Genomic DNA, 26,947 nt, shown 5'->3' with positions numbered 1-26,947 from the left:
CAGCACCCGCACCCCACCCCGGGTCTTCACACTACTGTCTGTGTCTATGGGCTATGCACAACATGCATAGAAGTTCTTTGGTTAATATCTTCCCATCCACCCACCCCCACCTTCCCTCTGAGATTTGTCAGTCTACTCCAGGCTTATAGTCTCTGGATCTATTTTGTTCATTAGTTTATTTTGTTCTTTAGATTCCACATATGAGTGAGATCATGTGATATTTGTCCTTCTCTTACTGGCTTATTTGGCTTAGCATAAGACTCTCTAGGTCCCTCCATGCTGTCTCAAAGGGTAAGAGATCCTTCTTTTTTATAGCTGCATAGTATTCCATGGTGTAAATGTCCCACAGCTTTTTTATCCACTCATCTGATGGGCACTTGGGCTGTTTCCAGATCTTAACTATTATAAATTGAGCTGCTAGGAACATAGGGGTGCAGCCACTGTGGAAAACAGTATGTAGTTTCCTCAAAAAATTAAATTTGGACCTACCATTTGACCCAGTGATCCCACTTGTAGGAATATATCCTAAGAAACCCAAAACACCAATCAGAAAGAATATATGCATCCCTAAAACCTTTGTATTATTATTTTTAAAGTTGATCTAACTGAAATTTATTTTGATTATGGTATTTGAGAGGTATGTAATTTTTTAAATTTATTTTTTGTGACATATCTCAACACCATATGAAATTTTGAAAAAATACTTTAATCACTAATCTGTGTATTAAATTAATATTAGGCCTGTTTCTAGTCTTTTAGTTTTGTTCCACTGATTTGCTTATTTGGCTTTATTAACATTTTTTTAAATTGTGCTATAGTTTTACAATGTGTTCTACATTCTGGTAGAGAAAAGTTTGTCCCCTGCCTGTTCTTTTGTTTGTGTGCTACTTTTTAAAAATCGAATGTCCTTATTTACATTTTCTAGTTAGTTGTATTTTAGAATTGTTTTCCCAGATTCCCGTTCCCTTACAACTCCCATTGGCATCCTGTTGGAATTGTGTTTAGAGATTAATTGTGTGTATTTACCATGCTGAGTTTTCTTACCAAGAACATGATGTATCTCTCCATTTATCCAAATCTTTTTTGTGTCCTTTGGTAAGGATCGGTATTCTTCTTTAATTTCTGAACATGCTTTATTAGTTAGTCCTGATAAGGGAAGAAAACTTTATCGGGTTACAAACCAGACAAAGTAAAAGCTGGCACTATTACTCAGCTTTTGGTGAGATCTCAAATCTGTTGAACAGCAGTAAGCAAAGCTGTTTCCAGCGTATACCGCTGTACTAGCCAACACTAAGAAAAAAGTTTTCTTCTCCTTTTATATGAATAGGTGCACACATTAAGCAATAACTGGAAGAAAAATCACGTTTCATTAACACAGGCCTTTGATCAACTGTAAAATCTGAGCTGTCGCTAGTCTGTTTTATTTGAGGTATCAGATTCAGAACATACACTAAAAGTACAATTAATAAATCCCCAGTTTTCTGTGCTAAAGCATGGAAAAGACTCCACTACAAAGATGCCATCTTTCCATTTTAAGTGTCCCATTTACTTTACCCCATCAAAAGTTTTGTTCCAGTTTTCATAAAGCTCCACATCTTTTGGAGACATACTGGGTCGCAAAGTTCTAAAAGCATTTTCAAAATCAGTGTGAGCTGTTGGTGGAACTTGATCTGGCGTCACTGTGGCGATGGGGGCAGCCTGTAAACTGGGACTGGGATGAAGGGGCGCCCCTCTGCACAGCGACAGCCCTTCAGATCGCTTCACAACCAGCTCTCTTTCCTCCTCATGGAGACAACCCTGCTCCCTGGACGGCAGATTAATTGCTGTTTCCTGGCTAATGCTTCTGGGAGGGGAATGTAGAGCCTTTTCATTAACCTCCTCTGGGGAGCCTCATTAATTTCTTGAGGCTGATGGGTTGCTCCCACTTCTAGCAGAAAATCTTCAGAAAACGTGGTTGTTCCATGTACCTAACTCAAAACTCAGTTTTTATCCCCGTAGAAGAATCATGCTCACCATCTCCCTGCTGAGATAACGGAATCATTTCCATCAATAACTAGCACAGCTGGCTGCTGGCACCTTGCAACAGCAAACAACGCACAAACCATTTTCTTCCCCTCGCCTACCCACTTAGAGGCCAAGGAGGAGGCAGAGATACTGAAGAAAGTTGCTCCAGACTGACTAGCAACGCCCTTGCCAATCAGTCTTTCCCCAGTCCCAGGAGGACTGAAGAACAGAATTCCTTTAAGGGGGTCCTGGTAAACCAGAGATCTGGCCTCATCATGGGCCACACAACTATCTCCTTTATTGTGGCTTTGGCAAACTCTACCCCTGTGACATCTTCCCAGTTTACTGGGGGCCCATAGTCCCTAATCTCATTCAGAATCAGTTCAATCATCTTTGACTCCAAGCTCTTCAGATGCTCATCAACTGGATGTGCTGGTTCTGTGGATCCGGCACTGTCAGACTTACACTGCACCCCCCTTTGGATCCCCCTGCCCTGTCTTGCTTCGATACAGGGGTGACAAACTGCTCCCAAAGACTTTTTTACACCACCTTATGAAAACCCTGATGCACAAGGGGGTATGCGATACATATGTATTTTTTCAATTTAAATTTTCCTTTTATTGATCTACCCATAATTGTCCTTTTGCAGTTTTAAAAGCTGCCAGGCTGCTTTCTTCTCTTTGGCCATTGTCTCTGGTTTACTAAAAGCCTCATTCAGCATTGGGGTAGAAAGTGCGTCAGTGGGGCCAGAACCGTAAACAGCTTTCCTTTCCTGTGGATTTTCGCTGTCAGAATGAGATGAGAGCACGTTCAGGCCTGTGCTGGCCTTTGGAGAGCTGATGCTTTCCCTTCTGACACTGACAAGTAATGGTGTGGCATGGAATTTTGCAGTGGCTAATTCACCAACAGGTGTTGAGAATGTGGGACCCGTCTTTCGGGGTGTTTGTCATCACAGGTGGCTGTACATTCTGAGGGCCCTTCAATGGGCTGCTCCCTGGGAAGTCTTGAGTCTCATCTGTATCATGAACTGGGTTGGTTAATGGGCCACTCTCCTCAGAACCACTGCAAACTCTAAATTTAGGAGATGGAAGACAACAGCCTCTTTACGGATTACTACTGAGGCACCAGAAGGTGCCAACAGGGAGTTTTTGAATTTTTTGCCAGCCTGCATCATCTCCTGTACATTTCTTATTTTGAAAACATTATTTATCGACAATCCAGACTCCCACTTGTCACAGTCAGTTTGCTGAGATCTTGCTAAAATTAAAATGGTTTCCGCATAGTTATTCAAGTCCAGTTTCAACACTGTCAGAATTAATAATTGCAGAATATTTCTGTGAATATTTTTTGAATAGTTTGATAGCACAGAGCTGGGAAACCTCAGAGTTTGCCCATGCATCCTGAATGCCTTGGGTAGGTATCGGCCTTCTGTCCAGCAGTGCATGTGCCAGATGCAATTGCAGAGTAGTTCTTCAACCAACTCAGGTGCACAGACCTAGAGCCCAAGGCCAGCATTTTAGAGATTCAAGCTTGAGGTTTAAGTATGGTCTCCAAGGGAAAGTAGATGAATGATCTTAAGCAAACCTCTTAATATCACAAGTCTTCAGTTTTATCTGGAGCTTCCAAAGAGCACACAAACCAATGTGCGTGTCTGCTTGTATTTTTCTTATAGATTACTGGTTATTAATTTTAAAAATTTTCTATATATTCTTGAATCAATTCTCTTAACTTACATTTCCCTGGGGAGGGAGGTTTATCTATTTCCTCAAAACTTTAAGATTAGCATAAGGCTTTCCATAGAACTCTTTTATAATATTAAATATATATATATTTATATATATATATCTCCATACCTTCTTTCTCATTTCAAATGTTACATTTTCTCTCTCTTTTTTAAATTGGACTAGTCCGGTATTTGTATATTCATCGATCTTTTCAATGTTCCATCTTTTTAATTTAAGTGAATTTATAGTTTCTAATTCATTGAAAAATTCACTCTTTCTGCCTACATTGTTGTTGTTGGATTGAATATTTAGTTTAGTTACTTTTATTCTCTGTTATTTAAATTCAAAAGCATTTCAGACTATACATTTTCCTCTGAAAATGATTTAGGATGACTCTCATATTTTTATATGTTGTATTCCCATGTCATTAATTTTTAAGGTTCTGTAATGGCAATTTTGGTTTTCTTCTTGTAACAAAAGTTATTTACAGTAGCCAAGCATGGTTTCTTACATGATAGATTGAACTTCTTATCATAATCCTTTTCTTCTCTCTACCAACAAGTTTACGGGCGAGGAATGGTAGTTTGGGGAGTAGGAGGAGTGATGAGAGATTGCCAGCAGACCTTCTCATGCACACAGATATTTCCCCTTATTGCATATGTCCCTTCTGTGTTAAACTAGCCCCCCATGGCAGCAATAAGAAGGTTTCATATGATAGAGAAAATGGCTCATTACCACATCATGGCTGGAGTCTCCAGTTGCATATCACTTGGATTGCTATATAGCAAGTTGTGTGTGTGTGTGTTAGGTAAATGCTTTTTGGAGAAGTTAAATAAAATATGTATATATACACATATATGTGTGTGTGTGTGTGTGTGTATATATATATATATATATATATATATATATATTCATATAATTAGATACAAAAATCACCAAAAATAGCCTGCTCCCATATCCTGACCAAAGGCTAAGGAATCCCATTGTGCATATTGAAAAACACATCTTAAAATAGAAAAATATGGTTGTTACAGTTAAAGTTATTTTTATGCAAATCAAACTACTCATCAAAAGGACCAAGGAAGCTCACTGTTCATAATTATGGTATAATTGTTTGCACAGGGCTTGGTTTTGTAAAACAGGTGCTTCCTGGATGATCTGTTTTGACTTCTATTTGTTAGTTTATCTAACCGGGACTTTCCTAAGATAGGTTACCCACATCAGCAGTGGCCACGTGGAGACACATGGAGCTCTTTTTTCCCAAGGAACCTCTCTGTAAGTTTTACTGCTGCTGTGTAAATTCCTACTACAAGTTTTTCTCAAGACAACCCTTGCAGTTTTTCAAGTTCCATACAGTCTGGGCAATTTGATAATTCGCTTGGGTCCATGAACTCCCCTTGTTGTCTGTGTGTTCAAGAAATAGTTTTGCTTAGCATTGACTAGTTTAAAATTAAAAAACGTACAAAAAACTAGCAGGGTTCTGTTACTCCTCTAACATTTGGGTGCTACACTAGAAAGAATGAAAAACTTCAAAGAATGATAGAGCAATATGTTTTAGCAGGAGGTTATATATTCTCCTCATTTTATTAATCAGTGCTAATAGCAAAGAATTGAGACCAAGGAACCACTCAGTTCAAGGGACTGCCAGACAATCATAGTGGAAATGTTACATCATTACAATTCTAGAACTCAACTGGAACAGTCTCATGTTAAGTCAAGGGAGCAGGTATTTTGTTTAAACCACATAAATGCTTTGGAAAACATGTGTTGTACGGGGCTAAGCACCTGGCTTCTGATGTCACACAGCTCTAGGTTAGACATCTGCCTCCCACCAGCTGTGTGACATCCTGCAGGTCACATAATGCTAGTACTATTACCACTAACAATGAGATTATCTAACATGTATTGAATGGTTACTATATGCTGGGCAGAGTTTTACACTTAGTGCTCTATAGTGTTTTATATTTCCTATTTTATTGAATCCTCATGTAAACCTCTTGAGGCAAGTACGATTGTCATCGTTTGCAAGTGAGTAGAAGGTGCCTGGCCAGGTGTGGCTCAGAGGTTGAGCATCGGCCTAGAATCCAGGCGATCGGGGTTCGATTCCCGGTCAGGACATATGCCTGGGTTGCGGGCTCGATCAATGACTCTCTCATCATTGACGTTTCTGTCTCTCTCTCCTTTCCTCTCTCTGAAATCAATAAAGATATATTTTTAAAAAACAAAAAAACAAATGAGTAGAAGGAAGAGCTAAATTCTTCAAGTACACAGTGTAGGACCTGGAGCAGGAGCCCAGTTATTCTGTCTCCACATTTCAGACTTTTAGCCACATTCAGCTGCGCCTTGGAGCCTCAGTTTCCTTATCTAAGGCACAGTGCAGTGACTCCTTCTAAAGCTGGTAATTCACTATCATTGCCGGTAGTGTTGCCATTAACAGTGGTTGTAACGTTAGTGGATGTCTAACCGGAAGGATTCACACATCCTCTCTTCTTTGCATTCATATCTCTGCGCACAGAGCCAAGCTCTACTAGCTTAGGAAAGGCTGGCAGAACTCCTGCAGGTTCAGCCGGACAATGAGAGGGTCACCGGTGACTCAAGCACCCCATATGTGACCATTCGAATGCCTGCCTAGAGATGTCTCTCCAGCTGTTCTCCTTTTGTTAAGATAGGGAGCTTTCTCCTTCAGAGCCGTGGAAGATAGCCACGCTTCTGAGTCAGAAGTCCACAACTGTGTAATCCGTGTGTTTCGCCCTTCCCACAAGGAGATTTTTCCTGCTGGCAGCCCTAGCTGGCATTGTGGGATTTGGCCCAGCCATCTTTCTGAAGTTAACTGACCCTGTAGCATCATGTGAATTTTCAAAGGCTGTTGCTAATCAGGAATTTAACACAAAACAGCAACATTCAAAGCAGCACTGTGGTTCAAGCCACTTTAGTGGAGTCCTGTCTTAAACGCCACCAACTAACAGCAGCGTTACAAAGCATCAGCCACGACTTCACTGTGAGCCTAAAGACTGGATGCGTAAACATTAAAGATAACTTTGTGCTGTGGAAATGCTTTTAGAACAGACATAGAGAATGCAACAGCTGCCATCCAAAGCTGCCCTGCACCAAGAGATGCTGGTCTGAAGAGCCAGAACTGGCCAGACAGCGCCAAATCCTCAGAAGAGCCCGCTGGTTGCTGCCTGATGTACTCGTCCCACGGCACATGGGCAGGCAGGAGCGCACAGCGCCGCATCTGGAGCTCCCTCTGCTCCCTGCCCTAAGCCGTGATGGCTCAAAACCAGGGGCCACAGGAAAAGTACTTGGCTAGTATGCTACACAGTTATTTAAGTGCCTACCAGGTTAAAACTTCCATTTCTAAAGCAACATTTCTTGGAGCTAAGTCTACCTGCTTCAGCATCACCCTGGCTGCTTGTCAGAAATGCAAATTCCTATGCCTGTTTGTCACCAATGTAATTATTTATCTCCCTCGCTGGCATGTAAGCCTTGGGGAGTAGAAACTGATCTGTCTACCCTGGGACCCCAGCACCCTTCACAGTGTTTAGCACAAAGTTAAGTGCTAAATAAATATTTGTGGGATTAATTAATTCCTGGGTCTTACAACTGACCTACTGAATCAAAATCCCTAAGAGCAGGGCCAAAGACTCTTCATTTTAAAGACACACAGGTGATTTTTATGCTCACTAAATTTTAAGAACCGTTGTTCTAAAGTAATTCAGCCAATTCTCAGATAAATGGAAGATGAAAAGTTTTGTCTCCAGAGGCCCCCACACTAGCCTTCCGGTCAGAGAGTAAGGTAAAGGAAACATATTAATATCATCCTTGGGTCAAACTTCCACCTTCTAGTCACACACCTCCAATAAATGTTGATCTGCCACCTGCAGTGTGCCAGGCTCTGGGTTCCCAAGTGGACAAAACAGATATGGGCATGGAAGACAGAGTGCCTAGGAAAGACAGGAGCCTGCCCTGTCAGGAGCCACACCCATCACTTTCCACCCTGCAAGAAGCAAATCTGTGGACTTGATGACAGTAGTGGCCCTTAATTCAGTTTCTCTTTCCAGTCAGCTGGGGTCCAAAAATATTAAATGGAAAATTCCACAAGTGCCCTGACTGGTTTTGCTCAGTGGTTAGATCATCGGCCGAAGGGTCTTGGGTTTGATTCCTGGTCAAGGGCACGCACCTTGGTTGCAGGCTCCATCGGTGCGGGAAGCAACTAATCGATGTGTCTCTCTCGCATGGCAGGTAAGGATAAAAAAAGCAACAAAAATTCCAGAAGTAATTCGTAAGTTTTAAATTGTGCGTTGTTGGGAGTATCGAGGTGAAATCTCACGCTGTTCTGCTTCATGCCTTGGTCGAGGGCCTCCGCGCTGTAGTCCATAGTGCAGGCGCTCCCTACGCATTGGTCACTTGGTAGCCGTCTAGGTGATCAGACTGACTGTCTCAGTATCGCAGTGCTTGTGTTCAAGTCACCCTTATTTTACTTAATGGCCCCAACATGTAAGAGAGTGATGGCGACAATTCAGATGCCAAAGAGAAGCCATACAGGGCTTCCTTTAAGTGAAAAGGTGAGGACAGACAATAAGCTTTTTTCAGAGAGAGAGAGCCCGCATTTACTAGTCGTTTATCTCTTACTGTGCCTCACAATAAACTCTCGCATAGTTATGTATGTATAGGAAAAAACATAGTATATATAGGGTTTGGTACTATCCACTGGGGGTTGTGGATAAAGGGGGGCGGGAGTCCTGCCCCTTCCTGCGGCCCCACAGCTCACTGATCTGGAAATGGAAGCCAGGGTATGTTCATTACTTCTTTCCTGGAGGACTTGACTGGCACATCTGATCCATGAGAGCCAGATATTATCTTAAAGGATTAATCTTCTCCTAAAAGACTCCAATCTTTTCAAATAGGTTTCCTATATGTTGGCCCTTCGAGTTTGTGCTGGAAACTGGGTATTTTATTTCTAGTTACAACCAGACTTTTACCAGCTTTCGATCTTGGGCAGTCACTTCTCCTCTCTTGACCTGTTTTCTCATTTGCAAAATCAGACAATTAAACTAGAATCAGGTCTTGAGCCCCTTCCAGTTCTAATGTCCCCTAATCTGTGACACCTGACTGCCTAAGTTTAACGGAACAGCCAGATGGGATTAGATGAGCAGATAGCACCTGTCAAGCTACACCTCAAACTCAGCAAGGCAGAGGTGATTGGCTTTGGTAGACTAGGTAAAATTGGGGATTTGTAAACAATTTCTGGGAATTCTCTCAATTTCTTTATACTTCAAAGGTACTACGGTAAATTTAATGTGCTTAGAACTTTATAAAGATAAATTTCCTCTGAAATGTGAACATTTTGTTTATAGCAGGCTGGAGCGAGGTGTTTTGTCAGAGCCTGGTGTAGGAGAGGTGACAATCACTACTTTGAGGGCTGCTCCCAGGCTAAGCTGTGAAGTAAAGAGACAAATATGGGGAGTGACATGCCCTCCCCACCTTTGCATTCCCTCTGTCCCTCCTTCTGTCCCCATCACACAGAAGTTTCCCAAAGGTGGGTGCTCTGAATCAGAGTACACCCTTTGCACCAAGTGTACATTCAATGCGCTTTGTTCCCTACCGCCCTGACTGACTAATCACTGCTAACCTGTCCATCAACATCGCCAGGTAATTGCATTTTAACTGCCTTTCTTTGGAAAACAGCTTCACATAAATCAGTGGTTCTCAATGCCTTCAGGCGTAATGTCTGCTTTATATTCCAACTATTTGCAACACCTCCTTTATTAGCCTGAAATGAAAATTGTAGAAAATGTAGCTTACCTGCTCACTATATAATGCCCAAATTATGTTTTTAAATGGAGAAATGTTAGCAAAGTCATTAACAATAAAATAACATTTCAATATGCAAAAGCTTAGGCAAGATCACAGTAGATGTCAAGAAGCAGCCCAATCCTTGTGCTGTATCTAGAATCACAGGGATAGCCACACATGGACGATTGAGCTAGTGACAAATACTAACACCCCACTTACTGCTCACTAAATGCTAGTAGCATCCCCCCCACCATGTATTGTTACAATCTCCTCCTCATAATTTATTTTTCCAAATTGCCTTAAAAAAAAGAAAAAAACTAGGTCAAGAACCTTGATGTTTAAACAGGTTAGCAACAGCAAGAGAGCTCTGTTGGTTTAAAGAATATTTCACTGCCTCCAGTGCCCTGTGCCTGTGTGTCTGCCCTTTGCCAATTTTTTCCCAAACGTCTTAAGATAGGAATGTCGCAATCCATAATAGTCCCAACAATAAAAGCTAACATTTATTGAATGCTTCCCATATGCTAAACACTTTTTAAATAATTTTGCATTTATTAACTCATTTAATCCTCTTAACTCCATAAGTAATACTATTACCACTATGTTCTAGGGGTAGTAATAATAATACACACAGGGAAATTAAGAAGCTTGACTAAGATCACACATCTAGCCACACCTCGCTTCTTGGAGAAATCAGCTCCTCCAGTTGGTTATTATATTAATGGGGTTTTATAGTAAGCAAAGCACTATCCGTATTTTTATTTTAGGAAAGAAACATTACTAGGATGAAAGGATGTTTCTTTCTCCAATTCCTGTTTGAAATTTGAGCCCATGAGTTCTTGGCCTGCTTCATGTTTTTAGCACTTAGAATGTAATTAAGTTGCTTTTTGGCTTAATATTTCTTTCAAATGCTTCAGAATGGATTTTTCGCTTCTTGGTATTTTGTTTATATGTGAAATTACAGGTCCATTCATTAGAAGATTTGAAATATAAATCTTTTCCTGCACTCTCCTTCCATTACCAAATGCCTTGCTCCAAAGCAGCCTTGTTTTAACCAAATTAAGAGGATGACCTAAAAAGCAGGGGGTGCTGGGTGGCTGTTCTGACAGCACAGTGTGGTCAGGAGTCCCCGGAACCTGCCAGAAAGTGCAGGCTTGCATCGTTGAGGGAGGAAATGCATTTCTTTCTGAAAAGAGGCAAGGAGCTGTTTAAACTGATCATTATTATCAAGGGTTTAGGGTTGGACATTTACCCTCATGTGGCAACTTGTCAAAGACAAAAAAAGTAAGTTATTTAAAGCAAATCTAGCCCGGCCGGGTGTGGCTCAGAGGTTGAGTGTTGACCTAGGATCCAGGCAATTGGGGTTCGATTCCCGGTCAGGGCACATGCCCGGGTTGCGGGCTCCATCAGTGACTCTCTCATCATTGACGTTTCTATCTCTCTCTTCCCCTCTCCTTTCCTGTCTCTGAAATCAATAAAGATATATTTAAAAAATAATAATTAAATAAATAAATAAATAAATAAAGCAAATCTATAATCCATTTTTCCTTTCAGGGGGAAAATGATCCCATCTGATCTTGAAAGAAGGATCCTTGAAGCCAAACAAAAAGTAAGTTTTTGTAGGGAGCTTTATCTAGCCCATACAAGTTAAGGATACAAATTTGTATTCCTATCCAGTGGAGAACACATGTTGGTTTTATTTTTAAAAAGAGGACCCGAGCCTCAACCTCCCAGCTTTAATGAGAGTGTGGAATTTTGCATCCAGTCATTACTTATTTCTGAGTTGTAGGCTCTGCTTTCAAAAGGTCTAAGTTGCTGAATAAATAACATACACAATAATATTGTATGAGTTTCCAAAGCATTTGTCTTCTCGTATGATGAGGTAGGTTTGGCATCAAACAGACACATTTGAGAGATCAGAAAATGGGAAATATCAGAACGCTAATGTGGCGTGTCAGTTACCACTTGAGGTTATTTGAAAGGGGCCATTTTTCCTGCCTGTACACATACTGATAAGATTGGTTCTCCAAACGTCTTATTTTTCAGAAGCAATTTAGAACTCTTTTTAGAAGTAACAAGTTCTAAAGGCCTGCTAAAGATTCCCACAAAGCTCTGGGAGGTCATTTATACCCCTGGAGGGTTCTCAAGCTGGAGAGCGTGTTTCTAGAATTCTCATAGCTTAACTTTCACTGGATATAATCTGCAGTTCCTAGTTCAATGCTGTAACACGCTTTGATTATTAGGACCTTAGAAATAATTATTTCTATTTATATGCACTCCCCCCCACCCCTACAAATTGGCAGCAAGGAGGTTCCCGGTGTTCTTGCACTAAACTACTTCTTTAAACATAAATGACAGATTAAGCCTTTGCTGCCACCTGCAGACTGACTGTAACATCACATGGCACCGCGTGGAGTGACACGTTCATCCTGTTGGAGCCCTTCCTCTGCCTGCTTTCAGCAGCCACCGATCATTTCAGCCAATTTCATTTAGCCAGGGCCAGGCACCCTGGGAACTGCGAATGGGGGTAAAAGCCATGGCTTATTGTTTAGCCCCATCCAAACCCTCTAAGACTCCAAATACGTTGTCTGAGGATTTTCCAAATAAGAGCAATGGGCCGGTCGGAGTTCCTTCTCATTGTTCTCTTTTCTGCTTATTTATTGAGTTCAAAGGCCCTGTTATGAAAAAGGAAGACTAGAAAATTAGCAGATGGTGGGAGGGACGGCCAGAAAAGCTCCCTAGAATATAGAAATGACTTGTGAGCACCACAGAGCTTACTCACTCTGGGGCCACTGTAGCCTCTTCTGAGGACCAGAATGTCTCACTTATCCTAAGGCAACTGGCAGGTTCCACAGAAAGGCCTGGAGAACTCCCTGGAGCACGAATATTGTTCCTACCAGGCTCCAAGTTTGCAATAACCCTTGTGAGGGCTCCACCACTGCACATGCGCATGATGGGGGCAGGTTTCCTGTGTCTTTGCCAGCTATTTTAAAGTCTTTGAACCCGTTTTACATTACTTGGGGCCTTCTCGTTTGCATAGGGATATGTTCCTTTCCTTGTGAGTGCCACAGCTGGGACCACCGTGTATGGAGCATTTGATCCCCTCTTAGCTGTCGCTGACATTTGCAAAAAGTATAAGATCTGGATGCATGTGGATGTAAGTATCCTATAGGGCCTTCCACTAAGATGTCCTTGCACATTTTTGTTTTCTCTCTCTTTTACTTTAGGAGCTTATTTTCAAATGGTGATAGTTCAGCTTTTAAAGACTGCAAAGACAAAACAGCACACAACTCACAAAATATACAACATTCGCTGAAAGCAATCTGAGGCTGGTTGTGCCTTAATGTTCCCTACACGATAATATTCTTATTTCTTTGATTAGAAGCTGAACTGAGCACTTAGTCCTCAGTTCATTGAGCCATAATGTCCTATGTACATACACACAGTCATACGCATGCAGAGCTTACTTCCCCACAAGAATGATTGAAAGTTTAAATAGGAACTGCATTTATATAGGAAACCCAAAGGCTAAAAAAACTCAACTCCAATCCGGTATTTGTATATATTGAGTGGGAAGCAGACTTGACAACTTGCTAAGAAATACCTACCACCAAATTTCTAATTTCTTAGCTTGATCAACTAAGAAGATAAACTATATGTAAGAGTTTTGACTCCAGGCTTAGTCACACTCCATATATACATATGGAGATGTGCCCACAAAAACATTTTCAAATGAAAAACTGTCAATATTTAGAAGGACAAATTGAAGGGATTTAAATTTAGGCCAGTATTTTTCAAAGTGTGGCTCAGAGATTGGCTGCTATCTGCAAACTATTAATGATCCAGGATGAGATAAGGAGTTGGTGCCAAGTTATCAATAAGCACAATGTTTGGTAGCCACAAAGAATGTTAACATTTTCCAATGATCTCCATCTTGATGTCCTGTTTTTAAAGATTACTATACAAATCTTAAAACTTGAGTACAAATTTTTAAGAGCCATGTTGTAATTGCTCAACTAATTGGTACAAATCACTGCTGCTTGCTTTTTTAGTGGGGGTGGTTTCTTTGTTTTGTTTTGTTTTGTTTTTGACAGAGAAATGAGCTTATCCAACATTACACAGCAGTTAAATTGGGCTGTGAAGTCGTTTCTTCCCTCTAGAATCATCCAGAATTGTCAAGAGTTTTCCTTGCAACTTGGAAGATGTTTAAAGGGTCCCCAGTCCATATTCTTGACTCTAAACTGCGGAGATAATAGGTTTTCTCATTCTGAGATGATGAGCTTCCCTAGGACTATGAGTGCTGGTGATGGGCTGTGGGAGAATCTCTCATTCAGACTGAGCAACGTGGCCCCAATGTGGCACCTTACACCATGTAAATGTGGGATGGATTCGGAGACCTTAGGAGAGCCCCCCAATTTAAACTTTGAAAATCTAATGCTACATAAAGGTTGTCAATCCCTTAAGTTGCCTGGGGTCAAGGAGACACTCACTATTCTGAAAGACACCAAACTATAGAAATCTAGGCAATGAAAAGCCACTACCCTTTTCCTTGTATGATCTTCCTATTTTAGGCTGCTTGGGGTGGCGGATTGCTGATGTCCCAGAAACACAAGTGGAAACTGAGCGGCGTGGAGAGGTACACACATTTTTCTTGTTCACAATGTAAAGTGTGAGAGCTAAGTGTGAAAAGCAAGTTGTACCAGATTTCCAAGAACTGTTGTATACAGGTCAGCCCATTCTGTGCATTGCTTGTGTGCCTTGGCTTGTGTGGTCACATACTTGTAAATATTGTATGTAATCAACAAAAAGAAATCAAAGCCCATATCTGATGACCCTGGGAATGTCTCCCGAACACAGAGATTCCTGACTGAGGCCTGTGGTTCACCAGAAGAATCAGGAATGACCTTCCCGGGATCTCTGAACCAAGCACCAAAATTGTTTAAAACTTTTCTAAGGAGAACATTTATAGTTTTTGGGTTCTGTAAAGGATAATACCCACTGCATTAAGAAACCAGTAAATAATTTAGCAAAGCAAAGAAATGCCTTGTAATTTATGTTGGGTTTGGATTTAAATGGCCAGTTCACTTAAAGTGGAACATGCTTTCATTCCCATAATATTGTTTTTCTGATATAGCTCTGATGGATGCTGCAAAGCACCTTTTATTCAGAAACTAAGCAGTAAATCATTGAGAAAAAAAACTGTAAAACACAAAAGAGATAATATTTGATTAGTGTAAAGCATATTCAGATCCAAAAGACAAAGGGAAAAAAAATTACCAAACACAAAACCAGCCTCGGGCAGAGAGAGCTCAGACTTCCCTGTTCTCCCATCAGGACATGGCAGGTCAACGGTGGCTGTGAGCTCTGACACTGCAGGCAACTGAGAAAGCCTGAATTCATTCCGGGCTGCCAAATCCCCAGCATGCCCTGCCAAGTAGCCAGATGCTGCCCAGGAAAAGCTTTTCACTGGCTCTGCCCCTGGACAGCTTGGCATAGTTTCTGTTCCAGGGTGAGGAGAGAGGCTGATAGCCCCTGGGAGCATCTGTCAGCACTGGTCATTCAGAGCAGCGAGGCCAGAACAAACACACAGGCTGTGCTGTGTGCCACCCAGGTGCACTCACACCCAGGGAATCTAGGAGTGAGAAAGCGGGGCGGAGTTACCGAGTCCGAGTCAGGGGCACCCTGCCTGGTTAGCGAAAGGCAGGCTGGGAGATTCAGCACAGACCAGCAGGGATGCTCTCCCTGAGTCAGCAGCCCTTCCTCTGATGGCAGGTACCTGCCCCGATTGTAGGTGTGACTAGACGAGGACAGGCCTGCCCCCTTCCCACACTGAGCCAGCTCTAGTCTCAGCTTCTGGTCCTTCAGGGCTTCTCACAGGCCGACTTCCTTTTGTCATAAGATCCGCATACAACCTGAAGCTTCAGGAGGAGGCAATGAACTAAACAGGGAGATATAGTGAACAGAAGAGAACAGTTGAGAAGCTGCCTGTTTAGATGAGCAGAACAGAAATTAAATTCATGTGCTTTCAACAGAGGTGCCCTGTGCACAGTCCCTTCTCTTCTTTGAGTTTCTCTTTGACTGACACAAAAAGTGAGCATCTGTTATTCTACCTTTAATGCCACCTGGGACTCCAAGTGCTGAAAGCCAGGCAGCATCCCACGCTGACGATTACTTGAAAGCTGCTAAATTGCCTCCCCTGAGCCTTGGAAAAATACACACCCCCACATCTTTGCACTAAAGATGGTTATTTGAAAGCAAAGCTTAGAACACTCTCAGTGGAACACAGAGTCCTCTGTGACTGCCACATGCTTGGAACTACATTGTAACAAACTCTGCGAAATGAAACAGCCAGACATGCAGTCCTGAAAATGAGGGACTGGTGGTGCTCTGCTTTGAGCAGAATCCCCTTGGCCACTCATTGACCTGAGGATCCATCTTGCTGACTTACCATCAGCAAAGGCCCCTTTCTTTGGGGAGCAAGGCTGTAAGGCCCATGGGAGCCCCTGGGTGTAATAATGTGCATGGGCATAAATTTAGGAAAGAAATTGGCCGCACTTGGGGTATCATGTTTTCCCAAGCATCAGGACTCACACTAAAGCGGAGGAAATTCATAGCTGATTCTTGTCCCCAAACCCAGAGGTGCCGTCGTGGTCACGGGATCTCAGAGTGCCATCCTCATAACAAAATGGCACAAGTTCCCAGAGCCCTGCCTGGCATCCCCTTCGAGAGCCAAGCCAATCCTCAGAAAGCAACCTTCTTCCTCCCTAGCGCTGTGCCAACGTCTAGGACTGGTGTTGCTGAGAGGGCGAGCCAGGAGCCCCGATGCTCCAGAGTCTGTTCTGTGCACTGTAAACTGACTTCTTTAACCCTCCCGTAGCAGGCTGCCGCTCACCTATGACATCCACTGCTGTGGTCCCCTCGCCAGGCCTTTTGGCCCAGCTGAAGGTTCCAGCACAGCTTCTGTCCAGTTACCAGTCATTATGGAACATTCTCAAAAATAGACCACATGTTAGGGCACAAGGCAAGTCTCTACAAATATAAGAAGATTGAAATCATATCAAGCATCTTCTTGGATCACAATGCCATGAACTTAGAAATCAACCACTATAAAAAAACTCAAGAATATTCAAACACATGGAGGCTAAATAGCATGTTATTAAACAATGAATGGGTTACCAAGGAGATCAAGGAAGAAATCAAACACTTTATGGAAAGTAACGAAATTGAACAGACAACAACACAAAACCTATCGGACACAGCAAAAGCAGTCCTGAGAGGAAAATTCATAGCATTACAGGCCTATCTCAAGAACAAGAAAAAGATCTAATGAACCATCTAACACAACAACTGAAAGAACTAGAACGAGAACAATTACCAGTCATTGCCCTCACTCCCGCTCTGAGAGCCAGGGTCTCTGAAATTCAAGTCAGTAGTCGTAGAACCTCTGCCACATGCAAGCCTCACACTAGGCTCAGTGAGGGCACAAGAATGAGTGTGATATGAAGCTTGTTTTGGAGGAGCTTAGACTCTATCAGGGAAGACTGACAACCAACAGTGGATTAAAATTCAAGGCAGAGAAAGTGAAGGCCCAAGAGACAGACAAGCGAGCTGTTTGGGGGGCACCAGGAAAGAATGAGTCTTCCTGATCAGGGGGTGGGCACTGGAGCTTTATCAGGCAGAAGTGGAAGAAGGACATCAAGGTGACAAGCAGGGACATGCAGGTTTGAAAGGGTCCTTGGAGAAAGTTCAAATGAGTTGCTTGGAGACTGCGATGGAGCCATGGCAGCTCCTGGGAAGCTAGTGGAGCGTCCGCAAGCCCTGCCCAGTGCGCCTTAGGGGAGGGCCCACCTGCAGAGCCAAGTCAGGCTCAACCCCGAGCTGACAGTCACTCCTGGGGGAGCCACTGTTACGCACGGAGGGGATTCTATTTCTTGGATTGGGGAAAAACAAGGATGAACCCAGGAGGTGGGGAACTACAACGGCAAGGGGCGCTGTCAGGGGACAGGGGAGAAGACATCACAGGTTTGGGAGCTGGGTGCATGGGAGGAAAATGGTGCGAGGAACTGAGGCACAGAAGATCAGAGGAGAAAGACGAGGTCTGGAAGGGGGGAGGGGCAAGGGAACGAGTTCCTTTGGGGTCTGCCGAGCTTGAGGTGCAAATGAGGGCACAAGGCTGTGTCTGAAAACAGCCATAGGGGACTCAGTGCTCTCCAACTTGTGGAAAATCACAGACACCACGTGTCTGTCTCAATCCCAGGGCAGAACATTTTAAAATAAACCGGAGGCTGTTTTTTATAAATTGCCAACATTTCTACAGTAAATTAAAGCCGCGTCATTGCGTCACTCTGCCTAGCTTTTTGCCGTCTTCATAAGGCAGCCCCTCTGAAACAGCAGGACAGTGACAGGTAGCTGTGGACCTGGGCACTTTCTAGTCTAAAGAGATGCATTGGCCGCTGCATGGAAATAAACACCTCCGGTCAGAGAAGTGGAGAACAGCTGCTTTCTTCTCCATTCGCGTCATTCCTGACACCGCTGCATGTCCTCAGGGTGAGGTGTATAGCTGGAGAATATGATAGAAGGGCGGCGTCTATGTACCCAGTGTCACAAAGCTCATAAATGACAGAATTGAAATCAGTAGCAAAAGCCAACCTTATTTAATGCTTATGGTGTGTCAGGCACAGTTCTAAGCACTTTACCCAAACTACTTACTATTATTCTATTTACAAACAAGGAAATCTAGGCACAGAGAGATTAAGTAACTTGCTCGAGATCACATAGCTGGGAAGTGATAGAACCTGGGAGCAAACACAGACTGTCTGTCTCCCAAGCTCCTGCTGAGAGCCCAGATTCCTGGATTCTGGTCATGAAGTCTTTAGCCCTCTTTCCAGGGGTCGTATCCATCTGGCCATGAACTGCCTGTGCTTCTTGCCTCAATTCCAGGCCAGAAGAAGAGCTGGACTATTCACTGATTCAGATAAGATCCCCAGGCCAGTAAGTGTTCTCTCTGACTGGCCGGCTGAGGCTGCCACTCTTCAAATAAACGAACGGGATCTTTCCCAGCTTCTCATCTCTCCTCAAGGTTTTTGCACCTCTGGGGCCAGGAGCAGAGCAAGCCCAGGTCTGTCGTTCAGCCAGTGGGGCAGCAATCCCCAGCGGCGGTCACGATGGTGCTGCTACTTTCCTCCTCCTGAGTCTGTTTATACCAAGGTCACATTCAAATTCTCAAAAGTTGTGCACAGGGACTCACCTGCCTGATTAAGCATGGAAAGCAAGCAATAGGAACTCAGGGAAGGACAGGGACGGCTGCTTTCCCTGGGAACTGGAGGGGGGGCCTGGAGCAGTGCAGCCAGAGTGAGGGAGAGAAGTTGAATGAAGTCCAGGGAAACTGCAAAGATAAGACTTGGTCTGGGCCTTAAAGCTTAAGTAAGGTTTAGCCGAGTGAAACAAAGGGAGGTGCCATCCCAGGAAGGGAACGTCGCATTAAGAGACCTAGGAGCAAGAGCATGAAATTTCCTGAGAACAGAAGGAGTCCGGTGTGACCGACATGGGTACAAGAAAGTGAAAGGACACAAGATGGAACGCATAGCCTGGTGCTCGTCCACGCCGGCATCATAGCCATGCCCTGTCATTTGAATCTGGGCTGGAGGCAGAAGGAACTTGTCAACAATTTAGAAAGAGGAGAAGGCCATAAACAGAGCTAAGAGATAAGTTGGAAATTGAGAGTCAGTTAATACAGGACTGCTGTATATAGATTAAAATAATAATAATAGTTGTTATTATTAAGAGAATCTGAGTCAGGACGATGGTTTAGGCTTTTCAAATAGCATAAATCCCTGAGCTGAGAATCATGAATACTGATGGGAGAGATTGTATTTCCCCAGTGTGCTGAAACCAAATCGATTGAAAACTGCTGTCAGAGCCATAGCGTCTCTCACCTGCAGTCTGGAAGGATAACTCTGAATTCAAGAAGAAATGGAAGCAGGGGACAAGCTAGAAGCGAGTAGGAAATGACACACTTGAGAAATCTGGTAATCAGCTGAATGAGAAGAAAGAAAAACTGGGTTGGGAAATGGTCAGAATTAAGCAGTGGACTGAGCCGTGGCTCTGAGCCACAGCCACCCCTGTGGCAGGAGCCCGGGCAGTGGAGACGCACGAGGGCAGTTCCTTCACTTGCCCCGTGCTCTGTCCTTGGTGGCCAAAGGTGGGACCCTGGACTGCATGATTCCGGTCACTCGAAGGGGCTCTCAGACCACCTTGGAAGCCAGATGAATGCCTCCATGGAAAAGAGAAAAGGGTGTAGATCCACCGGTTCTTTCGCAAATTCATTGCCCTCCTGGAGTCTGAAAAACAGCACCAAGAACCCCGAAGCTCTGCTGCTCATGCACAGGGCCTTAGAAGGCTGAGCTTGCCGTGGATGCCACCTCTTAACATGATTTGTTTCCCTTAGGGCCAACTCCGTGACATGGAATCCACACAAGATGATGGGCGTCCCTTTGCAGTGCTCTGCTCTCCTGGTTAGGGAAGAGGTATGTCCTTCCTGACTGCTGGCTCAGTCCATCTGTGCGGTTTGGTAGAGTAAATGTGTGTAGCGGCAGAACCAGAATGTGGGATGATTTTACAGGCGGGGACAGTGAGTTACATCCAAAAAGGGGAAGTTGTTAATGAGGATAATTGTAAGGTCCTGCTCTTATGCCCTAGTGTAGTCTAGTTACAATTTGACTGGACAAGATAGTCATGTTTCCCACTTGGCTAAATTGTTCTACTTATGAAAAAGCCTAGGACGTTAGGTTGTAATCTGTGGGGTCTACAGTGGGTCAAGAGAAAATTACTATTCACAAAACATTAATGGGATGAAAGAGTGGAGTGTTAGGATGACGGGGGTGGTAGCCCCCACATCCTCTGGTTAAACCACACCTGGAGTGCTTTGCTTATATTGGTGCCAAATAGTCTATGGGAGCCCATCAAGCTAGAGCTTGAATAGTGGAGAACACTTGGTAAGCATGTAAGAAAGGGGGGTTGAAAGAACTAAGGATGTTTTATCGAAAGGAAAGGAAAGGAGAGGGGAGGGGAGGGGAGGGGAGGGGAGGGGAGGGGAGGGGAGGGGAGGGGAGGGGAGGGGAGGGGAGGGGAGGGGAGGGGAGGGGAGGGGAGGGGAGGGGAGGGGAGGGGAGACTGACATGATAGCAGCCTTTACAGTTTAAATGACTCTCAAGTAGAAGATATTTTGTTGTTTTTTTGAGGCTTCAGGGTACTGGGTTAGTAACACTGGGCGATACAGATTTGATGGCAGAATTAGAATACACCATGATTTTAGACCTGAGTTGGGCTCAATAAAAGGAACACTTTTCTAAAAATTAAACTGCCCAAAAAGTAATGAATGCTTTATGAAGCAATAAATTTCTCATCAGGGGAGGTGATTGAATGAAGTTGGACAATCACTAATTAGTAAGAGGATAGAAAGGATTCTCTCATTGAGAAGGAAGAGATCAGTGCCTCCAGGATCCCTTCCAAACCTGTGATGCCGTGGCAGCATTGCCCTCACCGGGCACCGAGGAGTGCCATTCTATGAGACTGTATTACATGTTCTGAGGTGAGACAATTCTCAGTCTTAAAAAAGCTTGCGATACATTGGATTAAAGAGCTAAAAACAAGTTTAATTATTTCTGGGCATATCAGAGACTTTAATATGCTGATATATATTGCAAATATCTGAAAATAAGGGATTTGTGCTATAGAATTTCCTATGCTTATCTGACCCTGAGAATCTCTTCTTCAGCAGCCATTTCACAGCACAGCACCTAGTCACGTATGTAACATAGTTTGGGACATAATGGTTTATAACTTTGTAATGGCCTTCTGGTTCTGCCAGGATATTATCTCACCAAGGCCCTTTATGTGAAAAACAACATAACTTTTTTAAAAAATATATGTTTTTATTGATTTCAGAGAGAGGAAGGGAGAGGGAGAGAGAGCTAGAAACATGGTGAGAGAGAGTCATCAATCGGTTGCCTCCTGCACACCCCCTGCTGGGGATCGAGCCCACAACCCGGGCGTGGGCCCTGAGTGGGACTCGAACCACAATCTCCTCCTGGTTCATGGGTCGATGCTCAACCACTGAGCCGCGCCGGCCAAGCAAAACAACATCACTTTTACTTATCCTTTTGCGCAGTGAGACTGGTGCTCTCCAACCTTTCAGAAGCCATGGCTTTTCCTACCCCAGTAGAAGCTGTCTGACCTGCCCACCAATCCACACTCCGGGGTGGCTGCCTTAGGACTGATGGCACCTCTATGCAAGCTTGCAGGGCTGGGGAGGGTTGGTGCCAAGTTTCTGTGACCATGAGACAAAATAGAACCACCTGCAGCCGTTTTCAACTTTATTGGCCAAGTGAATTTTCTTTTTCAAATTCTACATCTTTCTACTGCAATGTTTCAATTATATTGTGTAATTTCCTTTAGTCTCAAAAAAATAACAATGAATTCCACTGAATATGTAGCCTAAACCACAAGGCTGAGCCCCAGTTAAAATCTTAGCTGCATTGCATTTTGTTTTAATTTGGATGATTTTTTTATAAGGGTTCTCACTGCTAACTTCAACTAAATGATCACATTTTCATCTTTTATTCTCTGGTCATGAGTCACAAGAGAGAAAAAATGCCAAAGCTTCTATAAAATCACAATTATGCTGTGGATAATGCAAGAGTCAAAGGATTCCTGTGGTTCGTGACAAATTGAAACGTGGTGGGGTTTCTAATGAGGAGACTGGCAGTGCTGTCTTAGTCAGAGAGCATGATTCATTCACTGTCCTTTGGAAAAGTTCAATCATTTTGCCACCCATTTTCCATAGCAAGCGTAAGGTGCCCAGGCACATTAATAGTCATCAGCAATGAGAATTTCCACTGTAACTCCCATAAACAACTGAGTATGAAAATGCAGTATAGACGCTCTAACCACTCTTGAGAGAAAGACATGACATTTGATATATTGGTTACTTAAGACATTTCAAAGTAGCAATGTCTTTATTTTTATAGAATCCAGCATATAAAAATGGTAGCAATGAACTATCTTAAAAGCTGTGATTTCCAAAGAGAACTCAACCTTAATAGCTAAATAATAAAGTACTTGAACTAAATATGAATGAAACCCTAGAAGAAACACACTAATAATATTTTACAGAACCAAAGCATTTCCAAAATATTATAATTGCAACAAAACCAGAACATCAGGACACTCTCCCAAAGAATGAACATTACGTTCTGATTGTGATTTTTTTTTAAATGCCTTCTCCAATTACATTCTGGTAACATCTGACCCTGAACCACTGAATTGACAGCACAGCCCATTCTGTCCAGATATTGCTCCCATTTTTTTTCATTTGATTCCTACTGTTTTCTTTCTCTAAGATATTCAACGTCTCTCTCTTTTATTTTTTCTTAATAATTTCCATCACAGTGTAAATCTAATAGTCGATATAGTTTCCTAAGTTTTCTCTTCTCTTCTAGGGACTGATGCAGAGTTGCAACCAGATGCACGCCTCCTACCTCTTCCAGCAAGATAAACATTACGACCTGTCCTACGACACTGGAGACAAGGCCCTGCAGTGCGGACGCCACGTTGATGTCTTTAAGTTATGGCTCATGTGGCGAGCAAAGGTGAGCCCATGCAGATCAGCTGAGTGTTGACTAAAAACACAAACTATATCTGGTGAGCTTTAGTATGATGTGTTAATAATTGATTTCCAAGTTGAAAATTACTTACCCAAGATTAAGTTTCTGTAATGCTCTGTCTCTCTCCATATCTGCATTCTACCATGGGCAAGAATATAACAAAACCCATCGTGTGTTTTTCTTTTTAAGCCAGTTTGCTCTGAATGTTCACTTGTCTAGAAAACAAACCCGTTGCGTTGTGTGGCAGAACACCTGCTGTTTCAGCAGTGTTTTGCTGTTGTTGTCTCCCAGCGCTTGGTTTTCACCCACTGATTGATCAGGGGGCAGGTTAATGCAATCTAAAAGCTTATGTGTGGAGAACGGAAAAGGAAAACGCCCATCCTGATAGCTTATCTTTGACATTTCCAAGGGGTAACCTCTAGTTATAAAGCTTTCTTAAAAACTCCAGGCATACCTAGTGACCTCCTTTGTACGGCTTCTTGATTGACCTCAGAATTTAGCTGTGGGTGATCGGCCCTCTCTCAGAAACACAAACTCTGTAAGTAACGGTGCGCAGCACTGGCGGGGCCTCGCTGCAGCCTTCAGACGGCATCGTGTGTGTGTCAGGCTGGAAAGGCTGAAGATTTTATTTTTCATTTTGACCAGACTCCTAACTTAAATGTCACACATCGGTGACTTCCCACCTGGTCTCATTTACCGCCCCCAGGAGGCAATGCCCAGAGCCAGCTGGACGCGCTAGAAAAGCCCGACTGCTAAGAGAGCACATGAGGAAAATTTGACAAAGGGGATGAGAAAGGAGGAATTGGACGGAATCGTCATGCCCTGAGGTCCTATGTGTGCGGGGAAAGGTCCCACAGATTTGGCTCTAAGCTTTGTAAGCAGCCAACACAAACATGTGACAGGTTCAATCCCGTAGGAAAAAGCAGATAATTAGGTCAGTGGGGTGAGACATGCCAGGGTTAGACCACGGAATGGTCTCTTCCTCGGGTCTGTGTAAAGAGGTATGAACCATATCCACAACCAGAGTCCCATATGCTGTTGTTTATAAAATTTTCAAAGTAAACTGAATTGCCTTAAGCAGTTTAGAGAGGTGGATGGCTAACAAGAAAAAGAGGGAGCTTGACAGTCAGACAATAGGGTCCACAATGATTTCATGGACTCCCCTTTAAATCCATCCTTGGGAAAAGGCAGGTTAAATAGAAAGATGCTTCGTGCAGAAATAACTCTAAGATGGTCTCCAGGGATGGCTGGACTACATGTTCTCCAGGCAAGCCTCTGTAATACTATTTACCTGAGCTGAATTTTCTCCCTGTGTTGCTAAGTATTGAGCAGCTACCTGGAGTGAGGCCCCAAGTATGTTGTTGCTCCATAAAGGTGGTGTGATGGGTGAGTTCTCAATCCCTTGACCTGGGCAGGGGGCGTCTTTGTCTTTTGAAAGTTGAAAGCCTGACAAGGACAGGCTAGTCTTCATCACCCAACATGAGACTCATTTGGTTGGCAATGACACTTTCATTTGAGGAAAATAAATAAATCGAGAATATGAATTATTGGTGTACTCTCAAGCTAGTTAAAAGGAGTGGGCTTTTCATTTCATTAATGGGTGGGAATTACAAAATATCAGCTAGTAACTTGAAAGCTTGATCTCTAAATATTGTTCAGTCCCATCCTTTTTGTCTCCTTTTCCTGTGGTGTTTTTATTAAGGTGATGATCATTAGCCATGTTCACACAAAAATGTTTCTCTCGTGGTTCATCAGTTCCTGCTACCCCTTTCCCATCTGAAGCCTCCTCACCAGCATGGTGCAGCAGTTCAGTTCTTAGAGAAATAACTCGGAGGACATCAGGTGTGAATTAAACAGCAGGAACAAATGAAGCCTGAAATAAAGGCAAAGGATCCAGTTTCAAAAGTGCTGAAATGAAGGCACCAGGAGAGGGGATAAAAAGAGAGAAAAGAACAATCACAGCAGCCACATGACTTAAGGACACATGGTCTCTTAATTCCTTGTGCAAAACCCTGAACGTCTAGACATCTAAACAGCAAAAACAGCCATTTGGCTTTCAACTTAAAGCTGGTTGTTTTGTTGTTGTTGTTGTTTACAAAGTGAAGTAATAATAATTATTAAAGTAATAAGCCCAGTTCTACACTTTGGATCAGAGGAGAAGATAATTACCTTCTCACATCAAAAGCTATCTAGTAAAGCCAGCCATAGAAGGAGAGGTCATCTCTCCTGAGAAGAACCACAGAAGAATGAGCCACGATGTTCTATCTTACATGCCCTCTTGCTGTCAGGAATGAGGCAACAATCTGAAAAGTCAACCATCAGTAAACCCTCTGTTATCAGATATGCCTGGAGAATACAATGTTCGAGAGAATCCACACTTTTTCCTAAGATAAACCACAGGAAAGATAGCACCATATGTATAAATTACTATCCTTTAATTTGTTAATGACTAATGGAGCTAAATGGACTGATGGCAGCCATCACATTAAGTCCAAGATAACTTGATTAGGCCAGATTTATAAAAATAAAAATAAAAAATTAGCCTCCTGATGTGGGATGCTGGGAGGTGTCTAGCCCACGTGATAATGCATATGCTTGTCATTAGCAAAGGCATTGTGCCTGCCCTCAGCTCTGTTCTTATTGAGTTGAACTTCCATTTTGTCTGCATTTTATTAGCACTTGATGATTATTTTCCATCTTGACAGGTATCTTCAGTGGTAAAAACTTGGTGGTAGAAAAAAGTACTTAAAATTAGTCCCCCTATTTTTAGGCCTGCGGGGATGGCTTAATATGTAATTAATGAGTTTTCACAGTAAATCTCTGTGTTTGTATGTTTATACAAATAGGCAGGTTTCCTTTTAGTTTTCTGTGATTGGCATCCTTCATTGAAACGTAGATGACAGAGGAACTGGCAAATGGCTAAGAACAAAAAGTAACAGGAGAAAACTGTTCAGGGGCCATTGATGACTGCTGGTATCCTTTGCTGAGTGACTGTTCACTTTCTCTCTAAAATACAAATTTATTTTAATAAATAGATATTGAGCAGCTGTTATTGTGCCTGGTGCTGAATGGGATAAAGAGCTATCACTTTCCAGACAGGATATGATAAATGCACAGATAACCATCACATGAGACGGAATATAAATGGTCCTAAAATAAACACAAGATACAGCTTGAGAAGTTAAAGGATGGAGAGCTCCTTCCTAGTTTGAGAGTGAAGAAAGACTTATCAAGAGATGACCTTCAAAATGCGTCTTGAACAGGATGGGTAGAAGAGTAGGATACCAACCAGTAGAGCTGGGAGAAGGACATTCCAGGAAGAAGGTCTAGAAGGGGCTGAAGTGCCTAATATTCTGAGCCTAGTGAAGAGTCTGGGCGACAGAAGGATAATTAGGGAGCGATAGTCCAGATGATGGCAGTAAAGATGGAGCTGACAGCAAGGGATTCAGTCATTTCAGAAGCGGCAGCTCTGCGCCTGAGAGCATTAGACGAAGGTTTTAAGAAGCAGAGAGGAACCATGAGCAGCACTCAGATGTCAGGCCCTCAGACAGCACCAAGGCTGTAGCCAAACAGTGGGAGACCGTGAGATTGTTGAAGAAGATAACACAAACCGCCTTCATCTTCCTGAAATGCTAATTTTGGAGTCAGGTAGGCCTGAGAATCTACATTTTTCACAAGATTAATCTGGTTTTAATACAGAAGGTTCTTCAGAACATACTTTGTAAAAACGCTGCCCCAGGGATTAAAAGTTATAGTTCCATT

The 26,947-nt window shown here is 43.0% G+C and overlaps 1 protein-coding gene and 1 pseudogene across 3 annotated transcripts in view; one reads left to right on the top strand and one right to left on the bottom strand.

Moving 5' to 3' along the window:
* The window catches only part of GAD2 (glutamate decarboxylase 2), a 76,702-nt gene that overhangs the window by 36,982 nt on the left and 12,773 nt on the right, over positions 1 to 26,947 (top strand). For both annotated transcript variants that reach the window (XM_081136371.1, XM_081136370.1), the window contains exons 9-13: positions 11,076 to 11,130; positions 12,562 to 12,678; positions 14,093 to 14,157; positions 19,969 to 20,047; positions 23,021 to 23,170. In XM_081136371.1, the coding sequence (XP_080992497.1) occupies positions 11,076 to 11,130; positions 12,562 to 12,678; positions 14,093 to 14,157; positions 19,969 to 20,047; positions 23,021 to 23,170 (466 nt within the window). The remainder of the gene's footprint in view (positions 1 to 11,075; positions 11,131 to 12,561; positions 12,679 to 14,092; positions 14,158 to 19,968; positions 20,048 to 23,020; positions 23,171 to 26,947) is intronic.
* LOC308556778 (fidgetin-like protein 1 pseudogene) lies at positions 1,546 to 3,519 on the bottom strand (annotated as a pseudogene). Its single transcript has one exon. The product of its transcript is annotated as a fidgetin-like protein 1 pseudogene (transcript).

The sequence above is a fragment of the Miniopterus schreibersii genome (assembly GCF_964146895.1).
Source record: "Miniopterus schreibersii genome assembly, chromosome: 1".
Taxonomy (NCBI): Eukaryota; Metazoa; Chordata; class Mammalia; order Chiroptera; family Miniopteridae; genus Miniopterus; species Miniopterus schreibersii.
This window is presented reverse-complemented; position numbering and strand designations above follow the sequence as displayed.